Source organism: Podarcis liolepis (assembly GCF_965112155.1).
Source record: "Podarcis liolepis genome assembly, chromosome: 6".
In the NCBI taxonomy this organism is placed as follows: domain Eukaryota; kingdom Metazoa; phylum Chordata; class Lepidosauria; order Squamata; family Lacertidae; genus Podarcis; species Podarcis liolepis.
The window spans coordinates 57,351,321-57,370,342 of NC_139559.1; the positions used below are offsets into that span (position 1 = coordinate 57,351,321).

The 19,022-nt window shown below is 43.1% G+C and overlaps 3 protein-coding genes across 5 annotated transcripts in view; 1 reads left to right on the plus strand and 2 right to left on the minus strand.

Moving 5' to 3' along the window:
* The window catches only part of GLIS1 (GLIS family zinc finger 1), a 195,595-nt gene extending 191,630 nt beyond the window's left edge, over positions 1 to 3,965 (minus strand). The window contains exons 1-2 of the mRNA XM_083510076.1: positions 2,889 to 3,965; positions 157 to 2,676 (exon numbers count right to left, since the gene is read on the minus strand). The gene's annotated coding sequence lies outside the window, so the exon portion shown is untranslated. The remainder of the gene's footprint in view (positions 1 to 156; positions 2,677 to 2,888) is intronic.
* Positions 3,966 to 4,087: 122 nt separating this feature from the next.
* On the minus strand, positions 4,088 to 17,174 carry NDC1 (NDC1 transmembrane nucleoporin). Of its 3 annotated transcripts, none has more exons than XM_083510092.1 (18): positions 17,095 to 17,174; positions 15,899 to 16,019; positions 15,246 to 15,347; positions 14,665 to 14,839; positions 13,863 to 14,001; positions 12,877 to 12,985; positions 12,455 to 12,506; positions 11,173 to 11,305; positions 10,775 to 10,867; positions 9,659 to 9,740; positions 8,807 to 8,965; positions 7,532 to 7,789; positions 7,289 to 7,407; positions 6,721 to 6,771; positions 6,152 to 6,215; positions 5,594 to 5,694; positions 5,253 to 5,413; positions 4,088 to 4,336 (listed from the first exon to the last, which is right to left on the minus strand). In XM_083510092.1, exons 1-18 carry the CDS (start codon positions 17,140 to 17,142, stop codon positions 4,273 to 4,275), a joined length of 2,031 nt encoding a protein of 676 aa, XP_083366218.1. In that variant the 5' UTR covers positions 17,143 to 17,174; the 3' UTR covers positions 4,088 to 4,272. The 3 variants fall into 3 exon arrangements, with proteins under 3 accessions (XP_083366218.1, XP_083366217.1, XP_083366216.1); XM_083510091.1 differs by having other exon boundaries at positions 7,532 to 7,783; positions 17,003 to 17,105; XM_083510090.1 differs by having other exon boundaries at positions 17,003 to 17,105.
* A 903-nt stretch (positions 17,175 to 18,077) lies between these two features.
* Positions 18,078 to 18,800, plus strand: TMEM141 (transmembrane protein 141). The gene has a single exon (XM_083510173.1). The coding sequence runs from the start codon at positions 18,176 to 18,178 to the stop codon at positions 18,566 to 18,568; it is 393 nt and encodes a 130-aa protein (XP_083366299.1). The 5' UTR covers positions 18,078 to 18,175; the 3' UTR covers positions 18,569 to 18,800.
* Positions 18,801 to 19,022: the final 222 nt, after the last annotated feature.

The following is a 19,022-nucleotide window of genomic DNA, read 5'->3' on the forward strand; positions in this document are numbered from 1 at the left end:
TCGCCAGATGCAGCTTGTCACGCTGACCACGTGACCCGGAAGTGTCTGTGGACAGCGCTGGCTCCCAGCCTATAGAGTGAGATGAGCGCACAACCCTAGAGTCTGGCAAGACTGGCCCGTACGGGCAGGGGTACCTTTACCTTTACTTTTCCTCACTTTCATCTATTCAAACCCATCCATTCCCAATGTTACCTGAGGCAGGCCTTAAACGAAGACTGAAATTTGCCTTCCTATAAGGGAGTTCTAAACAAAGTTTCATTCAGCATGAAGTGAGCCAAAATTTTCTGAAGATAATTTTCAGAGAAATACTGTTTGAGGGCTTCACATCCCCAGCTCACCTGCAAAAAAAAATATTCAGCAAAATGCCTCCCCTCAGTTTCACCACTAACAAAGAGCGTGCAGAATTTTGGGAGGCCATTTCCCCTCAGCCTTAGACCAAATAGGCAGACTGCATCTGGAGGAGCTGAATCTCACATATTTATTGGAATTTGCCAGCCAAGTGTTTGGCTGCCAGCCTTGAGCCTGTTTATAATCATGAATCTAAAGAGACAACATCATACTTGTGAACAATGTAGTCTCTCAACAAGTAGAAAGTTTTTTTTCAGCAGAAAACAACCTAATTACGTAGATGCATTAACCTCCTAGCTTCGGGGGGGGGGGGGTAATTAATTTAGCCAGTTTTTCAAAACTATAGTCCATCATTATGGTTAGCTGAATTTTCTCTAAGCTTGGCTGCTTATCCAGAGTATAACTAGGTTAAATGACTGGATAACTCTTCCTTAGTTCTAGACAGTAAAAATAATAAGATAATATAAAAGTTACAGGAGCCGTTTGTCCTTTTCTCTCCGGTAACCCATGCCAGAGGTACTGTTGATATAGCAGCCTGAGCTTAGCTTTTATTAGCTAAAACAGAAGTAATACATATGTGGTCCCTCTGGCCCCTTCTAGACTACACTCTAGGTCTATGAAACAGGGCCAATTTCTCATAACAGGCAGAGACACCCAATAATTAAACAATAGAATTATGATTTATTTTTTATTTAATATATTTACATTCTGCCTTTCTCCCAAGTTGGGATTCAAGGTAGCTTACGACATCAAAAACTTTAATTATTAAAATACATACCGTATTTTTCTGTGAATAAGACTAGGTTTTTTAAGCAAAAAATTAGGTTTAAAATTGGGGCTCGTCTTACACACGGGTAGTGCTGAGGGGTGTTTTCTTAATTTGGAGTCCCCCAAAATAGGGGGCATCTTATACATGGGGCGTCTTATACATGGAAAAATACAGTAATAATAAAATCAAATTAGTTAAACCAATAATTAAAATATAATGCAACTTATTTTAAACCAGCAATTAAATTATAATTTGCCCTGGTAGCACCCAGTGCAATATAACAGCAAATCTCAACATGGACAGAGCTCTCCAGACTGGATGTACAGAGATTCCAGTTGTCTTCAAGACTGATAAGGGCAATTGTGTATTTGCTTAAGGACAAGCTTTGTTATTTCAAATGCACTGGAATCAGGGAGCTCTCACAGAGGAAGTTGTTCTCTGCAACGCTAACCATAGCATATGAAGGAAAATAGGCAGGTGGGTCAAAAAATGTGCACGTGACCATAATTACAGGATCGGATGTGACAGAAATGGCTATGTACTTTGGCTATGGCTTTGGTATGTACCAAAGGCTACACAAGGAGCCACAAAACCCTCCCTCCCAAACAGTTGTTTTGAGAAAGAATGGCTTTTGATTGAGATAACAGACAAGAGTTGTTTTCCAAATACAGCTTCTCTTTCTTACAGGAAACAGAAAGCTCAAACCCGAAAGTTGTTGAGCTTTCTTAATCCAACCCTAACCCCGGATGTTAATTCTGCCTTTGAAAGCCCTATCACATGCCAAGAGGCATAGGACATTTCCCCAGCAAATCCCGGTACGGCTGGGAAGATCTATGGTTCAGTAGTCTAAAAATCTATAGAGCTGTTGCTAGTCAGCAGACAATACTGCGCTAGACAGACCCATGAGATGACTTGGTTTAAGGCAACCTGGGTACAATCTACCCTGAATTGCCCTTGCTTTGCAAAGTGTTACTTTATTTTTTGCAAATGCAATTGTTCCTCAGGAGTCAGACTGTATGGAATACAACCCTTTATCTCCCATGTTTATAAAGCGATTTCATGCTAAAAGCCACGAGAAAGTATAATAAAAACTGGCAGATTCTTAAGTCCTGTGTGTCCTGTGTTGTCATTATCACACAACCCAGCACCACACATTCTTGTTGTTTTAATTGAAGAGGAAATGGATGGTGTTTGAAAGGACACACACACTCACAGTTGCACAGACAGTAATTTGTGCATAGATTTTAGTGTGCCTTTCCCCCTTTTTCCTCAAAAGCGCACATCAAACAAATCAATCACAATTAAACTGGCTCCTTCCTTCACAGCTAGTCCCTGTGCACTGGCCTTGTTGCTAGGATTAGGGCTTTTCAGAAACTTCCATGTGTTAACCCTAGTTAGAGAAGGCACTTGGGGATTGAGGCGCAATTCATTTGCCTTCCATCTCTTGTGTTGGTCCCTCAGTGTATCTCAGACTCACATTGAAAATAATGGAATCACGATCTTGCTTTGATCATCTTTTGTTTATGGTTGTTGTTATTGCTTGCTGTGTACAGTGGTACCTCGGGTTAAGAACTTAATTCGTTCCAGAGGTCCGTTCTTAACCTGAAACGGTTCTTAACCTGAGGCAAACTTTGACTAATGGGGCCTCCTACTGCCACTGCGCTGCTGGCGCACGATTTCCGTTCTTATCCTGGGGCAAAGTTCTTAATCTGGAGCAACCACTTCCTGGTTAACAGAGTTTGTAACTCGAAGCGTCTGTAACCCGAGGTACCACTGTATTAGAAAATTAAAACAATCTCAAAAATGATAAAAGAATAGAACCATTGTTTCTGGCTCTTCCTGAAACTACACCCACCATGGAGACATAATTGAAATAAAGCAGCTGAGCTACTAAATCTGGTGAGGCACTTGAGAGCAGTCACTCACAGAACCCTAAAGTGGATGAACGAGAATTGATGGGGTGTTCCGACTGATCTGACTTCCAGCCTCAGGATCCCTTTCCTGTCACATCATGCTAAGCCCTCAACAAAGTTTGAGAAACTAGGTTGTACTGCAGATCGGCTTGTCATTAAGGGCAAAGCAAGGATGAAAGGAGGCAATGCATACTATTTACATGTAGAACAGTGACCTCTGGTGGTGAACCAAAGACATAGCCAGACCTTTTTTATTTCTTTATAAAAGTTTATATATTTACCACAATTTAGAAACTGCAACATCAGGATGGTGTGCAGCACAAAAACAATCGCTCAAATGTATGTAAATTTCTACTTCTTCTCCAATCTGTAAAGCAAAGAATAGCATGTTTGTCTGACGTCTTCATTTTCTTCATTGAACAGGCCAGCCACAAGATAACGTTTTATACTGGATGATTCAGCATTAGAATCCTCTGCATCCGCACAGTGGCTCTTCAAATGATTTATGGGCCCCTCAGCTTAAATAGTGAATTCAACCTGCTTTCCCTGGCAGTTCCCTCGCTGTGAGAAGTGAGGTTACAGGGAACCAGGCAGAGGGCCTTCTCGGTAGTGGCGCCTGCCCTGTGGAACGCCCTCCCAGCAGATGTCAAGGCAATAAACAACTATTTTACTTTTAAAAGACAACTGAAGGCGGCCCTGTTTAGAAAAGTTTTTAATATCTGATGCTGTATTGTTTTTAATATTCGGTTGGAAGCCGCCCAGAGTGGCTGGGGAAAGCCACTTATTATGAGAAGAAAAGTGCCATATCAGTAAAGATCATGTAGAAAAACCCATACCCTCCTTCAAATCAGAGCAATCTCATATATCAGGGGTGTGGAACTAATGGCCCTTCAGATGTCGTTGGACTCCAAGTCCCATCAGCCCCAGCCAGCATGACCAACAATCAGGGATGTGTGGAGGTGTTGCCCAAAATATCGGGAAGGACACAGGTTCCCATTATCTGCCATACATAAATCATAATAACATTCAACTACTGCAGACCATCATTCATTTTAAAAAAAACAAAACACTTTATTATACAAAATGTCAAATAACGTATTCCAAGTGTTTCAAGTACTTCTGTTGACAGTTTAGTCACCCCGTGACTTGCAATTAAAGTACACCTCTGGAAAGTCAGTAGGACAGATCAAATCAGTTTCAATTTCTTTTGATTTGAAACAGCACAGGCAGTTTGACTTCCAACTATTCCTTGAACTCCAGGAACTGCTGGAGTCTTTTCTTGACTTCTGCAGATACTTGCACAGCACTGGAGAACAGAAAAAAACACAAAACATATTTTGCAGACCTGCTCCCCAAACACTTCAATATACAAAGTTCGGAAAGGGTTTGATGACTTTCTTTAAAAAAACGTGAAGCCTAAACCACCCGGGCAAATAAATGTAGCTCAACGTTATCATCCCTCTGCTATCACTTGGAAATTCAAGGAAATGGAAGGATGGTAATGCTGGGGTCAACTCATGGTCTAGGAGGGTAGTGACATGATAAAAGGCTTTTCAGTTGCTATCACGCAGCTCCTGGTTTCTTCAAAGCACCGTCAGGCTGCGTACGCATTATACTTTCAAAGCACATTTCCCCCCTACAACACTGCAGTTTACCTCTCAGAGTTAGAATTCTTAGTACAGTGGTACCTCGGGTTAAGTACTTAATTCGTTCCGGAGGTCTGTTCTTAACCTGAAACTGTTCTTAACCTGAAGCACCACTTTAGCTAATGGGGCCTCCTGCTGCTGCCGTGCCACCAGAGCATGACTTCTGTTCGCATCCTGAAGCAAAGTTCTTAACCTGAGGTACTATTTCTGGGTTAGTGGAGTCTGTAACCTGAAGCGTATGTAACCTGAAGCGTATGTAACCCAAGGTACCACTGTAATCCTTAACCAACTACAGTGCCTAGAATTATTTGAGGGGGCAAATGTGCTCTGAATGTGCTTTCAAGGTATAGTGTGTATGCTGCCTTAGAAGCACATTTCTGTACAAAGCTACACAGATTGCTGTGCATAACAATTTGTAAAATCCCTGGCAGACAGTTATTTTATTTTCTCTACGTAGAGCATGGTTCCTGCTAACCTTTTATTTTCATTCATTTGTGAAAAGAGATGGAAGCCTATGGTACATCTCATTATATTTAGAAATGACCATTAAGGCAGCTTTATGAGCCGAAACCTCACTTTAAGTGCTCTCCAAAAGTGGTGATGATCCGATAGATTGCAGTTTTCAGTGACGCTCTTAAGGCAAATCGAAGGGTTTTGTAGGAAGTGTCTGCCAGACTTCCTGAAATCCGGGGGGGTTTGCTGGAAACATGAGGAAGCTTGAACTGCTTGTCTACCACCTAGGATGAAAATAAACCAACAGGAAACTGAAGCACCAATATCCTCCTTACCTTATCAGACCTTATCTTCTATGGTTAAAATTTCCTTGAAAAAAGTCATGGCAAAACCAAAACCAATCTTTTAAACACGTTATGAGTTCATATCACTTTTTTTTCAAATAAAAAAGTAAATCTCCTCACCTCTTGAAGAGTTAGCAACGTATTCAGAATAGAAGGCAGTGTTGTTTGGACAACTCCGTATCTGTCTTCGGTAAATGAAGCTGCTATGAGATGCGACAAACCTAAAGAAAGGAATAATTTGTAGTCTGGATAACTTGTTGCTTAGTCTGGGATTATAACACAAGGAGAGGGCATAGGGTGAAGAAAAAACTGGGGTGGAGGAGGGCCCTTGGACCCCCGGGGAACTCTACAAACCAGCTGTACCTGGAACTAGAGCTGTAGGAAGCCTGAGGAAATGCCATCTACCTTGGCCCTGCCCATAAAAAGCAAGTCTAGAGTATGCAACTAGGGGGATGTCTGATGTTTCCAGAAACTCTTCTGGTTGTGAGGCTTTTGTGGGTGAGCTGAGAGTTTGTTTCAGCCCTGGGTGAGAACCCAGAAACTGAGAGGGAGGGTGTGCCAAAAGAAAAATGAATTGATATTGCTGAGTGAATTTCACTGCAAGGTTACCACATAAATCAAAGGGAGCAGCATAAATATTCATCTGAGAGCCATTTCCAATATGAAGAAAGTGCTTACCTTCCAAAGCCCAAATATGCATTTGGGTATCAGAAAAGAGAGCCTGAATTGAAGCCTCGGGGTTCTAGAAAAGAGAGAAAGAGAGAGAGAGAGAGAGAGAGAGAGAGAGAGAGAGAGAGAGGTGTTTTTGCAAACCCTTTAGCCAACCATATATACAGAACTTTTCAAATACAGAAATAAAATGAACTAACCAAAGTTTAGCCATCACGAGCTCTGTATGAAAAGTTAATCTGAAAATAGTTTCAGTGCTCAGTGTGTTAACCCTATGAAGATTAGTATTTTGAAGCTAAATTTTCAGTTTACACAGCATTTGTTTCAAGGATCAATGTACCAAGTCCTAATTCAGGGATGAGGGACCTGTCCCCCTGCAAATGTCCTATCAGCCCCAGCCAGCAGGGCCAATGGTCAGGGATGATGAGAGTTGCTTGCAGGGTAACAGTTTCCCCTATCTTGTTTGAGTTCAATAGTTATGAGCATAGGTTTCATAGAAGTAGTTCAAAAGGTAGTAACAACAATAATTCTTTGCTGCCCAGTTAGTTTCGATCACTAAGTCATGTCCTCATCCTTACCTTGCTGAAAAAATACATTATCAGTACTCGTTTTGATAAGAAGCTTTTGATCTGGAAGAAGAAAATATCAATGAAAAGACAACGGAACATATTCAGCAGATCAAAATGATATTTACTCTCAGTTTAAAAGTAATCCAAAACTTTTAAGCTTCACTGGTTGACACCCCAATCCTAAAATGAGTTTGTTGGAACTAATTCCCAACAATTTAAAACAGTATGCAGGTCCAAATAAATGCATTTCAGGTTTTATCTTAGTCTCTCTCCACGGTCTAGGTGTTCTGAACTGCAAGCACTGCATTTGACAGTGGTTTATGTTCTGCAACCCACATTTATTTTAATCAAGAGCTTCAGTAGAGTAGAAGCTTTAATCTTTGGAGTTGTGTCAATGATCAGAACAAAAATGTGCTGCTTCATTGCAGGGATAGGAGTTGCTATGAAGTGGTCATTGCTGAAAGTTTACAGATTGCTTTGGGAAATGCACTAAACTACATTACAAAGCACTGGGGAAATGTACAAGAAAATAATGCTGGTGGAAGTATTGACTCATTAATTGCTTGATTTCGTATACCTGCTCTTTCTTGCTCTGCAGCCACATATAGATAAAACTTGGTTGTACTGCTACATTTGCACCGCCTGCAACAGCACTCATTGGGTAGGGTTCAGGAGAAGAGGCTGTCCAATGCAGATCTACAAGAGAAATCCAAACTGTTGGTTCCCCCACCCCTTTTTTATAAAAAAAAAAGCCCAACTGGGTGTCCCAGTAATAAGTAGCCAAGTGCTCAAACTAAGGTTGGGAGAGAAAAAATTCTACCTGAACTTGTTGTCCATAATTTTGGTCCTCTCCTCATAATATGGGGACTTTGGACAGATCCATTCCAAGGAGAGTTTAAATCCAGCACGCCAGCCTTGCGACTCAGAGGAGTGAAAGGTGACCCTAAATTGCTTCTGGCATCAGAAGAAGGGGATGTCTTCAAAGGCAACAGAGATGATTTGACCAGAGAAGGCATTTGGGTTCGAGGAAGCATAATGGACCTTGGAGTGTGAAATGATGTTTCTTCAGCAGCTGCTCCTGGCAAATAAGAATATTTTACAAGAAGAACTCAAAATGGTTTATACCAACAAGTAGCATTCACTAAGCCATGCACTTTGCAAACCTAATGTTTTAGTTACTGACAGCGATCCAAATCCCAGCAGTCCAAATCCCAGACGGGCAGCAACAGGAGGCGATATATTCCTTAGGGCTGCTTCATACTTTATTATACTTCAATTGTATCGGCTGTGGTCTAAACCACTGGGCCTCTTGGGCTTGCCGATCGGAAAGTCGGCGGTTCGAATCCCCGCGACGGGGTGAGCTCCCGTTACTCTGTCCCAGCTCCTGCCAACCTAGCAGTTTGAAAGCATGCCAGTGCAAGTAGACAAATAGGTACCGCTGTGGCGGGAAGTTAAACGGCGTTTCCATGCACTCTGATTAAAGAGTGTTTCTGTGTGCTCTGGCTTCTGTCACGTTCCTCCATGCGCCAGTAGCGGTTTAGTCATGCTGGCCACATGACCCGGAAAACTGTCTGTGGACAAACGCCGGCTCCCTCGGCCTGAAAGCAAGATGAGCGCCGCAACCCCATAGTCGCCTTTGACTGGACTTAACCGTCCAGGGGTCCTTTACCTTTACCTTATAATTGTTTACTGGGGGGGGGGGGGAGACACTGCTGTAACACAAGCAAAGCATGAAGGGCAGATGCATATCCCATGACATAAAGTGGACAGAAACCACGGGGAGTTCCCTAGTACATTTTCACTGCAGGCTGAGCAATGTGTGCCTGTGAACATGGGTTTACTGTAAGAAAACACCAGCACAACCATGGCAAGGCAGCATTCCCACATAAAGTCTGAAGCCGCTCTTTACGAACACCCACTGGAATGTGTGTTTTTTAGAGAGAAAAAATCAGCAGAAGCTCCAAATGCAACTGAAACAATAAATCAGCTGTCCTACCCCTTTTTGAAACAAGATTCTCCCCAAACACCCATTGGCAGGCCCAGCTGTGATTTGGAGACTCAAGGACTGCAGCATTGCAACTGATTCGTCGAGTACCTGGAGGGCTAGAGGGCTGTCTCATGTCCCCCACAGACTGCTGTTTCAGCCTCCCGTTTGCAGCTGCGGCCTCCTGGTGCGTTATCAGTCTCTGTGTCAGATCACTTAAAAGTTTCAAGCACTCCTGGGAGATTGAAGTCCAGTTGTGAGGGTGTCCACCTTTTACAGACAAGCAGAATGTCTAGACTTAAAAACTTATTATTAGTATTAATTACATTTGTTAGTCACTTTATCTTGCCCAAGGCAACTCAGAGCAACTTACAACCAAAATAATCTAGCCAATTTACATAGCGTGAAGTAGCCCAAAACAGGGGTCAGGCTATTACGCAAGCCCTTATATTACAGTGAAGTATGTGAAGTAAAAAAAAAAAAAAAAATCAACTCCAAACATCAACCCTTTAAATGCCCAAAGTTGTGGTCAAACTGTTAGGCCATGAATATAGCGACATCATATAGCCATCAGAAGCTAGTCAATAAACACTAGAACATCAGGCAGTGGAGTGAGGCATTTCCAACATATTTCACAAAATTGTATTGGGGTCCAAAAAGCCCAAATAAAATATGCATAGCTGCATTACTTTTAATGCATGCGACAAGCACCGTCTGCTTTGCCAATGCAGAGGGGAAATGCTGTTTGTACACAATCCATCTTGGACCTCCTCATACCTTGTTTTGGACACAATGGTGGTCAGCATAAGATGCTCTGTATAAAAACCTACCTTTACTCACACTAGTATTTGCTAATTACAACAATGAAAACAGAACAACTCTCCTCAAAGTCAGCTTCTTACAGAGTACTTCTCACTTTCCCTTTCTGACTTAATGGGTCATAGATATTTTATTTCCAAATACCTGGCTGGCTAAGGCTGAAGACCTCTTGACGCCGCACAGAAGAATACTGGGAAAGGAACATCAAGTCCTGTAAAGCCAAGAACTGCAGGGGGAAATGTTTAGAAGTATTAACAGCTGTAACATTTTTACTCAGATTTTATCACTAAAATTCCCTTCACTCTGCCCCCTCAAAATAAATTAGAAATTAAAAAAATGTCCAGTAGCACCTTAGAGACCAACTAAGTTTGTTCTGGGTATAAGCCTTCGCGTGTATCCACACTTCTTGAATTACTTCTTCAGATACAGGTATCTGAAGAACTGTGCATGCACACGAAAAGCTTATACCCAGAACAAACTTAGTTGGTCTCTAAGGTGCTACTGGACATTTTTAAATTTTAAATTTATTTCGACTGCATCAGACCAACACGGCTATCTACCTGAACCCTCAAAATAAATTATTTTCAAATTATTGCTTTTTTCCAGACACACCTGAGAACTGCATTTTCATTAAGTGCTAGATAAGGGACAAAGAGCTTCAGCCATTTTAGGTATGCAAGCAAACGTATAAGAAATTACTCTGATACGCAGACAAATTTTTGCACTAAAATGTTGCACTGGTGAAGCATTTGGCAGGATCTGATTGAGCTGCTAGAGTTATGAAAATGGATGGAGAATGGAAGTGGATTTATGGCTGCCATTTGCTAAGCTGATAAGGCAAGCCAGAAAGAATGGCCTAAGGAAGGTGACAATAGAAGCATTAGGGACCTAGGGAAAGAGGGGTTCGGATCCCGAAACAGAAGCACAGCGACTTCAGAAAGGGGAGGGAGAAAGAAATGATCCAGAGAAATGGGGGGTGGGGAGGAATGTGACAGGGGAAGGAAAACCAGGAACACGGGCAAAAGAAACTTATGGCTAGAAGTTACAGAGGTGAGAAAAGATTACATTCCCATAGTGATCTGAAAAACCAGTCAAATCCTTGGCTGCAAGCTTCTAGTGTGAATTTTATTGGTAGATTGAAAAATACCTTGCATGAAACCCCATGCTTTATCACTTAAATTTTACTCAAATTGCTTCTATTATAACAAATATTATGCAAGAGGCAATTCGACAAGTTTGTGTATTTAACCAAACTCATACCTTTATAAGAGGTGGGGGGTTGCTGCTTAAAATTTTAGGTAAACACTGGTCAGTTTCTTCCGCAAATGTCGGCTGGACAGGAAAGTGATGTGCCTGAAAATGGAACGCACACCGTAGCTGAAGCTTGCCATGAGAAACACCCCTTTGTCAAAATTAATAAGAATATATACTGTGATCATTTGCAAGCCTGGTCAAACCAGCAAAACAAACAGGCTGTCAACCCAACCCAGCCCTGACAAGAAAGCAGGGGAAAGGAATGTAAAATTATCCAACTGAAAACCGATTAATCTGATCTCAAGAGTCCTGCTGTGCTATACAAAAAGTGTAAGAGCATTCATGCATTGCTTTAAAAATGGAAGAGATAGTAAGATTGTATGTATCAGACATACAGCACCAACCTCAGTGGCATAGATTCTGAAGAGCAGCCATGCAATGTACCAAGTCATCAGAAGAAACACGCCACATAGCCAGCTGTGGTACAGAAGGGACAAATCCAAGAGACCAGCCATCGTGTCCAGAGGATGAAGTTTACTGGAAGGCCAGGGGAGGAAAGCCAACATCATTAGATGGTGTTTTTTGCAATGAGCAGTATATAAAAACAAGCTGGTCTATATCAAAAGGGTCACTTTTGATATACGCTCACACAACACAACAAATGAACTATGCAAGTGGAAATGTGATTCTAATACTTCTGTTGTGAAAGTGTTTCCCATACGATTGCTCAGGGCATAGTGGAAGACAGTTGGGACGTTTTCCACTGACACAGAATCAAACAGACTCAGTGAGTCCACCAAGGATGCCTGAGAAGTCTGTTCTTTGTTACTTCCCACTGCCAGAGAGGATAAGGTCACCATCATTCCCCAATGAGCCTGAAACATCTTTAAAATCTCCCAACACTGTAAGAACTATCCCTGGTGGAAAGCTTTAGTGTTCAGTCTATTTATCCTACTCCATGGAAGAATATTATTCTCCTGTGGGCACCATCAGACTGGTGGGGTGGAGCTGGAAAGTTAGTTTTGAAGCTCTGTACGACATCAAAGCTGCATGTGACCTTGAGTGGCCATCAATTGCAGGAAGGACGCCCATACCAGGATGGTTGGGGAGGCCAGGTTTCTTTTTTACTTAGCACATCTTGTTAGAAAGAAACATCTGTGCTAGACCACCCTCAGCAAGAATCCAGAAACTCCAATTAAATGCATCACTTTTCACAGACAGGAGTAGGTTGCTAGGGGAATTACTATACCACTACTCTAGTATTTGCATAAGCATTCCTATTATATTCTGGGCTCAATTAAAAGTGTTGGTTTTAATATCTAAGTGGCTAAACTCCATCAGCCTACCTGATATGTTTCTACCCCAACTGAATGCTAGGAGAACTGCAATTTTAAAGCATGAAGTCTGAGCTTGTTTCCTCCCCCCTCTTCCTTCCCCATTCCTTCTTCCTTGTGTGTCACATTATACGCCTGAAAGTGGGGACAGTCTTGCTAGCTTGGTGTTGTTTTTTTAGCTGCTCTGGGAGTCTCATTTCCTAAAGCATGGGGTAGGAATCTGACAACCTGCAAAATGTACAAGGAGTTCCTCTATTACAAGATGAAGAGTTAGAAATTCTATCTATCTATCTATCTATCTATCTATCTATCTATCTATCTATTTATTTATTCATTTATTATAGGTACTAACCTATCAGTCTGAAGGTTCATTGTGGTAATTATCCATGCCCTTGGAATATAACCTAAAATGCCACAAATGGGGGGGGGGGAGAAATCAAGCTGTAAAAACACAGGTGTATTAACACTTCCATAGAGGAAATGCATTTCTGGCATAAAAATATATTACCAACAGAAATTTGAAAGTTTTAAGGAAAAGAAATGGTGATAAATTGGGGCAAAACTCCGCTATGCAGAACATTTCCCCCCTCCCCTATACTGGCCTCTGTTAACCCCACAAGTTGGGCATGACTATGGCAGCCAACTCTTATGTAAAGACCCCTCCCACCCCAATTCAGCAGCTTGTTATCAGGGAAACGCTGCCTTACTTCCCACTCGTATCATTTACAGAAAAGGGGGCAGGGGGAGAGACGTAAAATTACCAAAAATTCTTACCAAAGAAATAGTAAGCAGCACAAAAGTTTCTGACCATATAAAGCGACTCCACACAACTATGCTTTGCAAGCAACGGAAGTGACCTCCTGAAGCGCAGATACTTGTATTGCTGAAAAAGATTGGGCAAATGTTTAACAGCTGAATATTCTTATCCACATACCATATATCAGACTTTGGAGTTAAAAATATGTCACATTTTAAACTCAGAAATGATTTCAGATACTGCAAGATCCTGATAGATATTAAGAGTATGTTTTCTTCTATTTTAGAATTACTCTCTTCCCAAATATTGTATTACTATAGGTTACTGGCCTGGATCCAAAGGTGTCCTACATGAGTGGAAAGGCACTTCTTTCTGTGTGTGCATGGCAGCCAAACCAAATTATTCTGATTTCACCATCCTGCCACAGCCCCACTCTGCTGGATTCTAGGGAGTCCCCCAAATCCTCAAGGGCATCCTTTGCATATGGAACACAAGGGCTTGTAAAGGGGGAGCAGCCTAGAAAACACTATGGGAAAAGCAGAGTTCTTTGGATCCAACCCACTGTATTGTGGTAAAATGGCTACAACAAACTGAATTACTGTCACATGGCATCAAAGCCCAACTATAACAGGGTGACAGACAATCTCAAGAATCATTCATTTGGATCCTGAGAACTGCAAGCGGATATAAGAGATCGTTGAAAGAAGGAAGCTCTGCTCATGTGGCCAGCATGACTAAAACGCTTCTGGCACAACAGAACACTGTGAGGGAAGCCAGAGTGCACGGAAACGCTGTATATCTTCCCACCACAGTGATACCTATTTATCTACTTACACTGGTGTACTTTCGAACTGCTAGGTTGGCAGAAGCAATGGGACAGAGCAATGGGAGTTCACCCTGTCACACAGATTCAAACCGCTGACCTTCATGATCACATAAAAGCAAAAGCACTACAGGTGGCCCAGTGTTTGAATTCTATTCCTGCTGTTACTTGTGCACTTACCTGTATAACTGGAAATGGAAGGTAGTTCAAATTGTTAACAAGATACCGAAGGCTATAGCTGTAACCCATAAAGGCTCCAAGAAGCAAGAGGAAGAGGTGGTACTCATTCAGGCACATGTGCAGATCAGCATCAGCTACACTGAAGCAAAGCAGTAATTTTAGCCTTTAGTTGCACAGGAAGATAATAACTCTATACTTAATTCTACTTTTAAGGAAATGTTATCCAATTTTGAAAAATCAAGGTGGCGGAGGACTCATTCCAAAACACTGTCCAGCAACTATGAAAAAAAAGTTCTAAAAATAGGGAAAAGGCTACAGAAAAAGGTGCAGCCTCTTTGGAGAATTTTAATCCAGGTTTGTAAATAATTACATGTATTATTTTTAGTCTGCAAAAATGTTACTAACTTCCTATAGAAGCTACAGTATAGGGGAAGCCCTGCCCTCTATGGACTTCATGGAAATGCAAGCTTCTAGCCATTTGGCAGGCTAGTTGTCAACAAAAACCCTTATACTGAGGAGCTTAGAAGAGGAGAGATGGAGCAAACATTCCCTCCTCCACCAAGTCTCTCCTTGCCTCACCTGTGGCTACAAGGCTACTTTTATCTTCTGCACCCAAAGGGTCACAAGTACACAGCAATTTATTTCTCAGGAAACATTTGCTTGCACACATCTTCCTACCAGCTTTCTATACTTGCAGCAAAATGAGAATCACCTAATGTGAACTATCTGGCAGCATTTCATTATTAGCATTCGCAAGACGTTGCATTTTAATAAGCAGCTCTTGAACTACCCCCAGGGTTACCTTTCTGTAGCTGTGCAGGGTACAGATAAAAAGAGAAACTTCCCCTTCGTCATAACTGCTGCACACCAAGCTACCAGCATTCCCATTACAGCATGAGCAACGGAATGGATCACTTGCTGCGGGTGGATAATCTTGCTTATCAGAGCTAACCGGGAGCAAGGAATAGAAGGCACAACTGCAAAGTAAGAAGGCAAATAAGAACGTTTAACCACCTCCTGACTTAAAGGGTATCACATTACGTACATACTTTGTGTCACATTTCAAGACACTACATTCAGGCAATCACTGCTCCACATTTAAGCACTCATGAATTCAGTGTAGGATAGTGAGTTCTTTAAAAAAGCCAAATCAGACCTTCAGTAGTGGAGAATGGTCTTTAAGGATTTAGCACAGCATTTAGAGTTATTCCACATTTATTAATTGAGAGTTTTAAGAGCAAAGGTAGGAAACTAAGTTTTCTACTGACACACAAAGAAACAGATTCCAAAGTTTAAAACAAAGCCTAACGTTATGCATAGAGTTAAGCACAAATCAGCAAATCAAACGGCACTTTTTAAGTTGATGCAGCTTTCAACACCAACCTGCATGAAACTCAACGTTGAAGATGCTTATTACCAGTATGACCACAGACATTAGCAGTATGCAGAAAATAACGTAGGAGGTATACAGGTCATTGAATGAGCCTAAGACAGGGGGGAAAATATGAATCAGAAGTACTATACAACAGATCTACTACTAGATCTTAGTGCCTACAAGGTTGGGCTGAGACCTAGGGGGTCTTTGATGTCTCTCTCACCTCAGCCATAAACTCAGCGATCACATTCACACATCACGCTAAACCATTGTTGCTGTTGTTATTGTTATTACCCTGCCTTCCTCCCAGTCCAGAAATTGTAATTCCAGAGGTAACTCTGATAATACCTCTGGCATGTCTGGATGGAGGATACAGAGGGGTGTGCGAGTGTGTGTAGCAACCAGCCTACTGTACAAAGGCACCATTTACATTTGTTGCTCTACCTACTTTTGCCTCTAACCCCCCCCCCCACCATTGGCATGGGGCCCTCAGGCTGAAAAAAATGATCCCCATCCTTGCTCTACATGTAATACGAGAACACTGGCCTAAATGTTAGGGCTGTTGTAAGGATTGCTGTGATAATATGCCCAAATAATGTTGAATAAAAAACTGCATAAATACTGCTCTGTAACATTTGTCTCAGGCAGGGCACTGACATACTTGTGATCCATTGTACCGGGTGGAAGAAGTCAATGCTGCTGATGCTGATGAAGGCTGCAATACACAGAGGAAGCAGCAGCACCGACCAAGCAAGGCTTGCAGCTGCTCTCCATCCCAAGATCTGGAAAGGAAACAAAAATGTATCCAAACACAGACTCCATAAACCAGGATGTAGATGTAGACAAATTGCCCATTTAAACAGTTACTCAAGGTGAACCTCTCTCAAGACTGGTGGAGAGAGGTGGGGGAAAGAGAAATAGAACTTTTGGAAAACTTTAAGTCAAAATGATTTACCGTATTTTTCGCCCCATAGGGCGCACCAGCCCATAGGGCGCACCTAGGTGTTTTGGGGGGGGGGGGAATAAAGAAAAACACTTTTATTTTTCCCCCCCCAGGCGCAGGGCTGGGGCGGGGGAGGCCAAGCTTTCCCCGACCCCAGTCCCCAGAACAGGCTGCTATCCGCAAGCCTAGGGAGCCCGGCGGGAAGTCGCGCCGGGCTCCCCAGGCTTGCGGATATCTGCCCAAAGCCCGGGGTGCGTGGCTCAGCCCCAGGCTTCGGGATGCAGGCAGCTCCCACCGCCAGCCTCCAAACCAGGTCGGGGAACAGCGAGAAGGCGTGCTCTGCCTCCCCGCTGTCCCCAAGCTTGTGGGGCTGGCGGTGGGGAGCAAACAACCCCAGCCCCACTCCCACCTAGAAAACGTTGGTGCCACCTTTTCCTGGCAGCATTCCTCTGCTGTTATAGCAGCATGCATGCAGAGGTTCAACGAAGACAGCCTTTCCCAGGATGGAAAGGGCCGACCGACCTCTTGGGCAGCAACTTCTGCTTCAGTCTAAGGCAGGAACCTTAGGTAGGAGAACTGGCAACCCGATACAGTACTGGAAAGTAATGGCAATTCTACTGGGCTATGTTCTCATAAAAAACAACACCCTACTCCAGTTTAACTTGCCTGCAGTTCTCTTCAGTTCTCCCCAAAAGATAAAACTGAATGAATCTTGGCAGTTTTACAAGGCTGTGCTTAAAAACTATGGGTTTATTGGAGCCAATCCAAAGCGAGAGTCCCCCGCCCACTTGCCAAAGGGAGGAATTGGGAACCCATTGACACCTCTGAAGCATGAAGTGGCGTTGCGCAAACACGCATTAGCTTTATTCGGGTGTTCGTGCACATGTGCTTAATGCGCGAGCATTCATACATACATTTAGCTGTTCCCGCGTTGAATGAAACATCAACCCTCGCCCTCCCATGCCGCTCGCGGATAGGAACTGCTTCAGTTCCCGGATGCTATCCCAGGGAGCCCTGCTCCCGTTGCCAAGAGCAGGGAATAGCTTCAGTGACGTTAATTTAGCGCGTCCGTCGTCGGTGTGGCGCTTCAGTCTACCGTTTTCTAAGCGGAAGTTTAGTTTCTTACGGAGTCCCGGTTGAAAAGGGGGGAGGAAGTAAGTGAGATGTGCCTGTGTATTCTTTGTGCAGATTTCCGATATATTTTAAAATATATATATTTTTAAAAAAAATCATTAAATATTTAATATATACGATATAGTATTTTAAAATATCCATTGTTGGTATCCGTCCCTCTCGAGAGACAATGGAAGAGCGCAAGCCTAGGCAGTGTGCATGAAGGTGCTGGGCTGCCTAGATGACAAGACCCCCCCCCCCTCGGCCTCGCTTTCCTTCGTCTCGAGAGACAATGGAGTGCTCCTCCGGTGGTGAAGACAATAGCAGCACAAAAGTGACCTTCCCAGGGCGCAAGTCTGAGGAGCGTTTATGGAAGTCCTGGGCTGCCCAGAAAACACAACCCCCCCTCCCGGGCCTCGCTGCATGTGGTCCAGAGGAAAGCAAAACAGTACATTTGACACCAGGGTGGCTGCGGCAGTTGACGGAAGGAGGTCTACAAGGCACCGTCAAACCATCTTAGGCACTCCGCTCCTGGTTTGTCCCGCAAGGCAGTGGACAGAGATTATTCCTCAAGGTTTACTCCCAGCAGGAGGAATGCAGTTTGGTTTCAGCACACGGAATATGATAGTAGAGCAAGGCTACTGCCAGATGGATGGAAAAACAATTAAGGCTTATTGGAACTTATTAGTTTCCCATGTCTCTACTGATTAGCAATAAATCTTTGAGTGAACCATGCCAATGAAAAATAAGCTTTTGAAAAATATGTGATTGCTAATGGTCTTCTCTCTGAACTCTTATTTCTCATTTTAGCACCTCAGAGGATCTCAGGGGCCCAAGGCACAGGTGGAGGAGGGAGTGTGCAGCTTGGAGTCTGCAGCAGAGATGGTGAACGTGGGGTTGTCTCGCGTGGACGAAGCGGTGGCAGCCAAGCACCCGGGGCTACAAGAATATACTGCCTGCCAGTCTTATGCATTCATGAAGGGCATGGGGGCATTTATTACAGTCTCCGGGATGGCTTTTGCTCTTCAAAAATTCATCCGGAAGATTCACTACCCGCTCCAGTGGAACATCCTGCTCTCCTTTGTTGCAGGTTCAGTTGCAAGCTATACAGTGACTCGATGGGAGACACAGAGGTGTTCTGACTTATGGATCTTTCTGGAAAACAAACAACCCAGTGTCCCAGATGTAGCCAAAGAGAAAGTGCCCCATTTGGACCCCCAGAAGGAGACAGAGGCCCGTGCAAAAAGGAACAAGTATGGAGATGTCATGGACTAGCCTGAAAATCCTATTGCAGAAATTTAACGCGTTTGGCTCATGGAGTCAACCCATTAAATTGGGGGGGGGGCAATGGATGGAGGCAGAGCAAATGACACTACACAACTTTTCAAAGACATCTGAAGCAGCCCAGTATCAGGAAGTTTTTAATGTTTGGCGTTTTTATTTGTGCTGGAAACCCAGCCAGATGGGCGGGGTATAAATAATAAAAATAATAAAATGATGGTGATGATGATTATGATTTCTTTCACTATAACCCCCCCATTAACTTCCCCACTAGTTCTGATATGGCAAAGATAAGGCTACAGTATTAGCAGTGAATGTCCAATTTCTTGTTTAATACGAGCCCAGTCTGCGACCTTCATGTCCCTTTAAAGGTAAAGGGACCCCTGACCATTAGGTCCAGTCGTGGCCGACTAGGGTTGCGGCGCTCATCTCGCTTTATTGGCCGAGG

Coding starts and splice junctions, on each gene's coding strand:
- NDC1 (XM_083510090.1), bottom strand. CDS start 17,092: ATGTATGAATGCTCGCGCATTAAGCACATGTGCACGAACACCCGAATA. Junction 16,020..17,002: donor CGCCACTTCATGCTTCAGAG/GTGTCAATGGGT, acceptor TTTCCTTTCCAG/ATCTTGGGATGGAGAGCAGC. Junction 6,216..6,720: donor TAATGTATTTTTTCAGCAAG/GTAAGGATGAGG, acceptor TCTCTTTTCTAG/AACCCCGAGGCTTCAATTCA.
- TMEM141 (XM_083510173.1), top strand. CDS start 18,176: ATGGTGAACGTGGGGTTGTCTCGCGTGGACGAAGCGGTGGCAGCCAAG.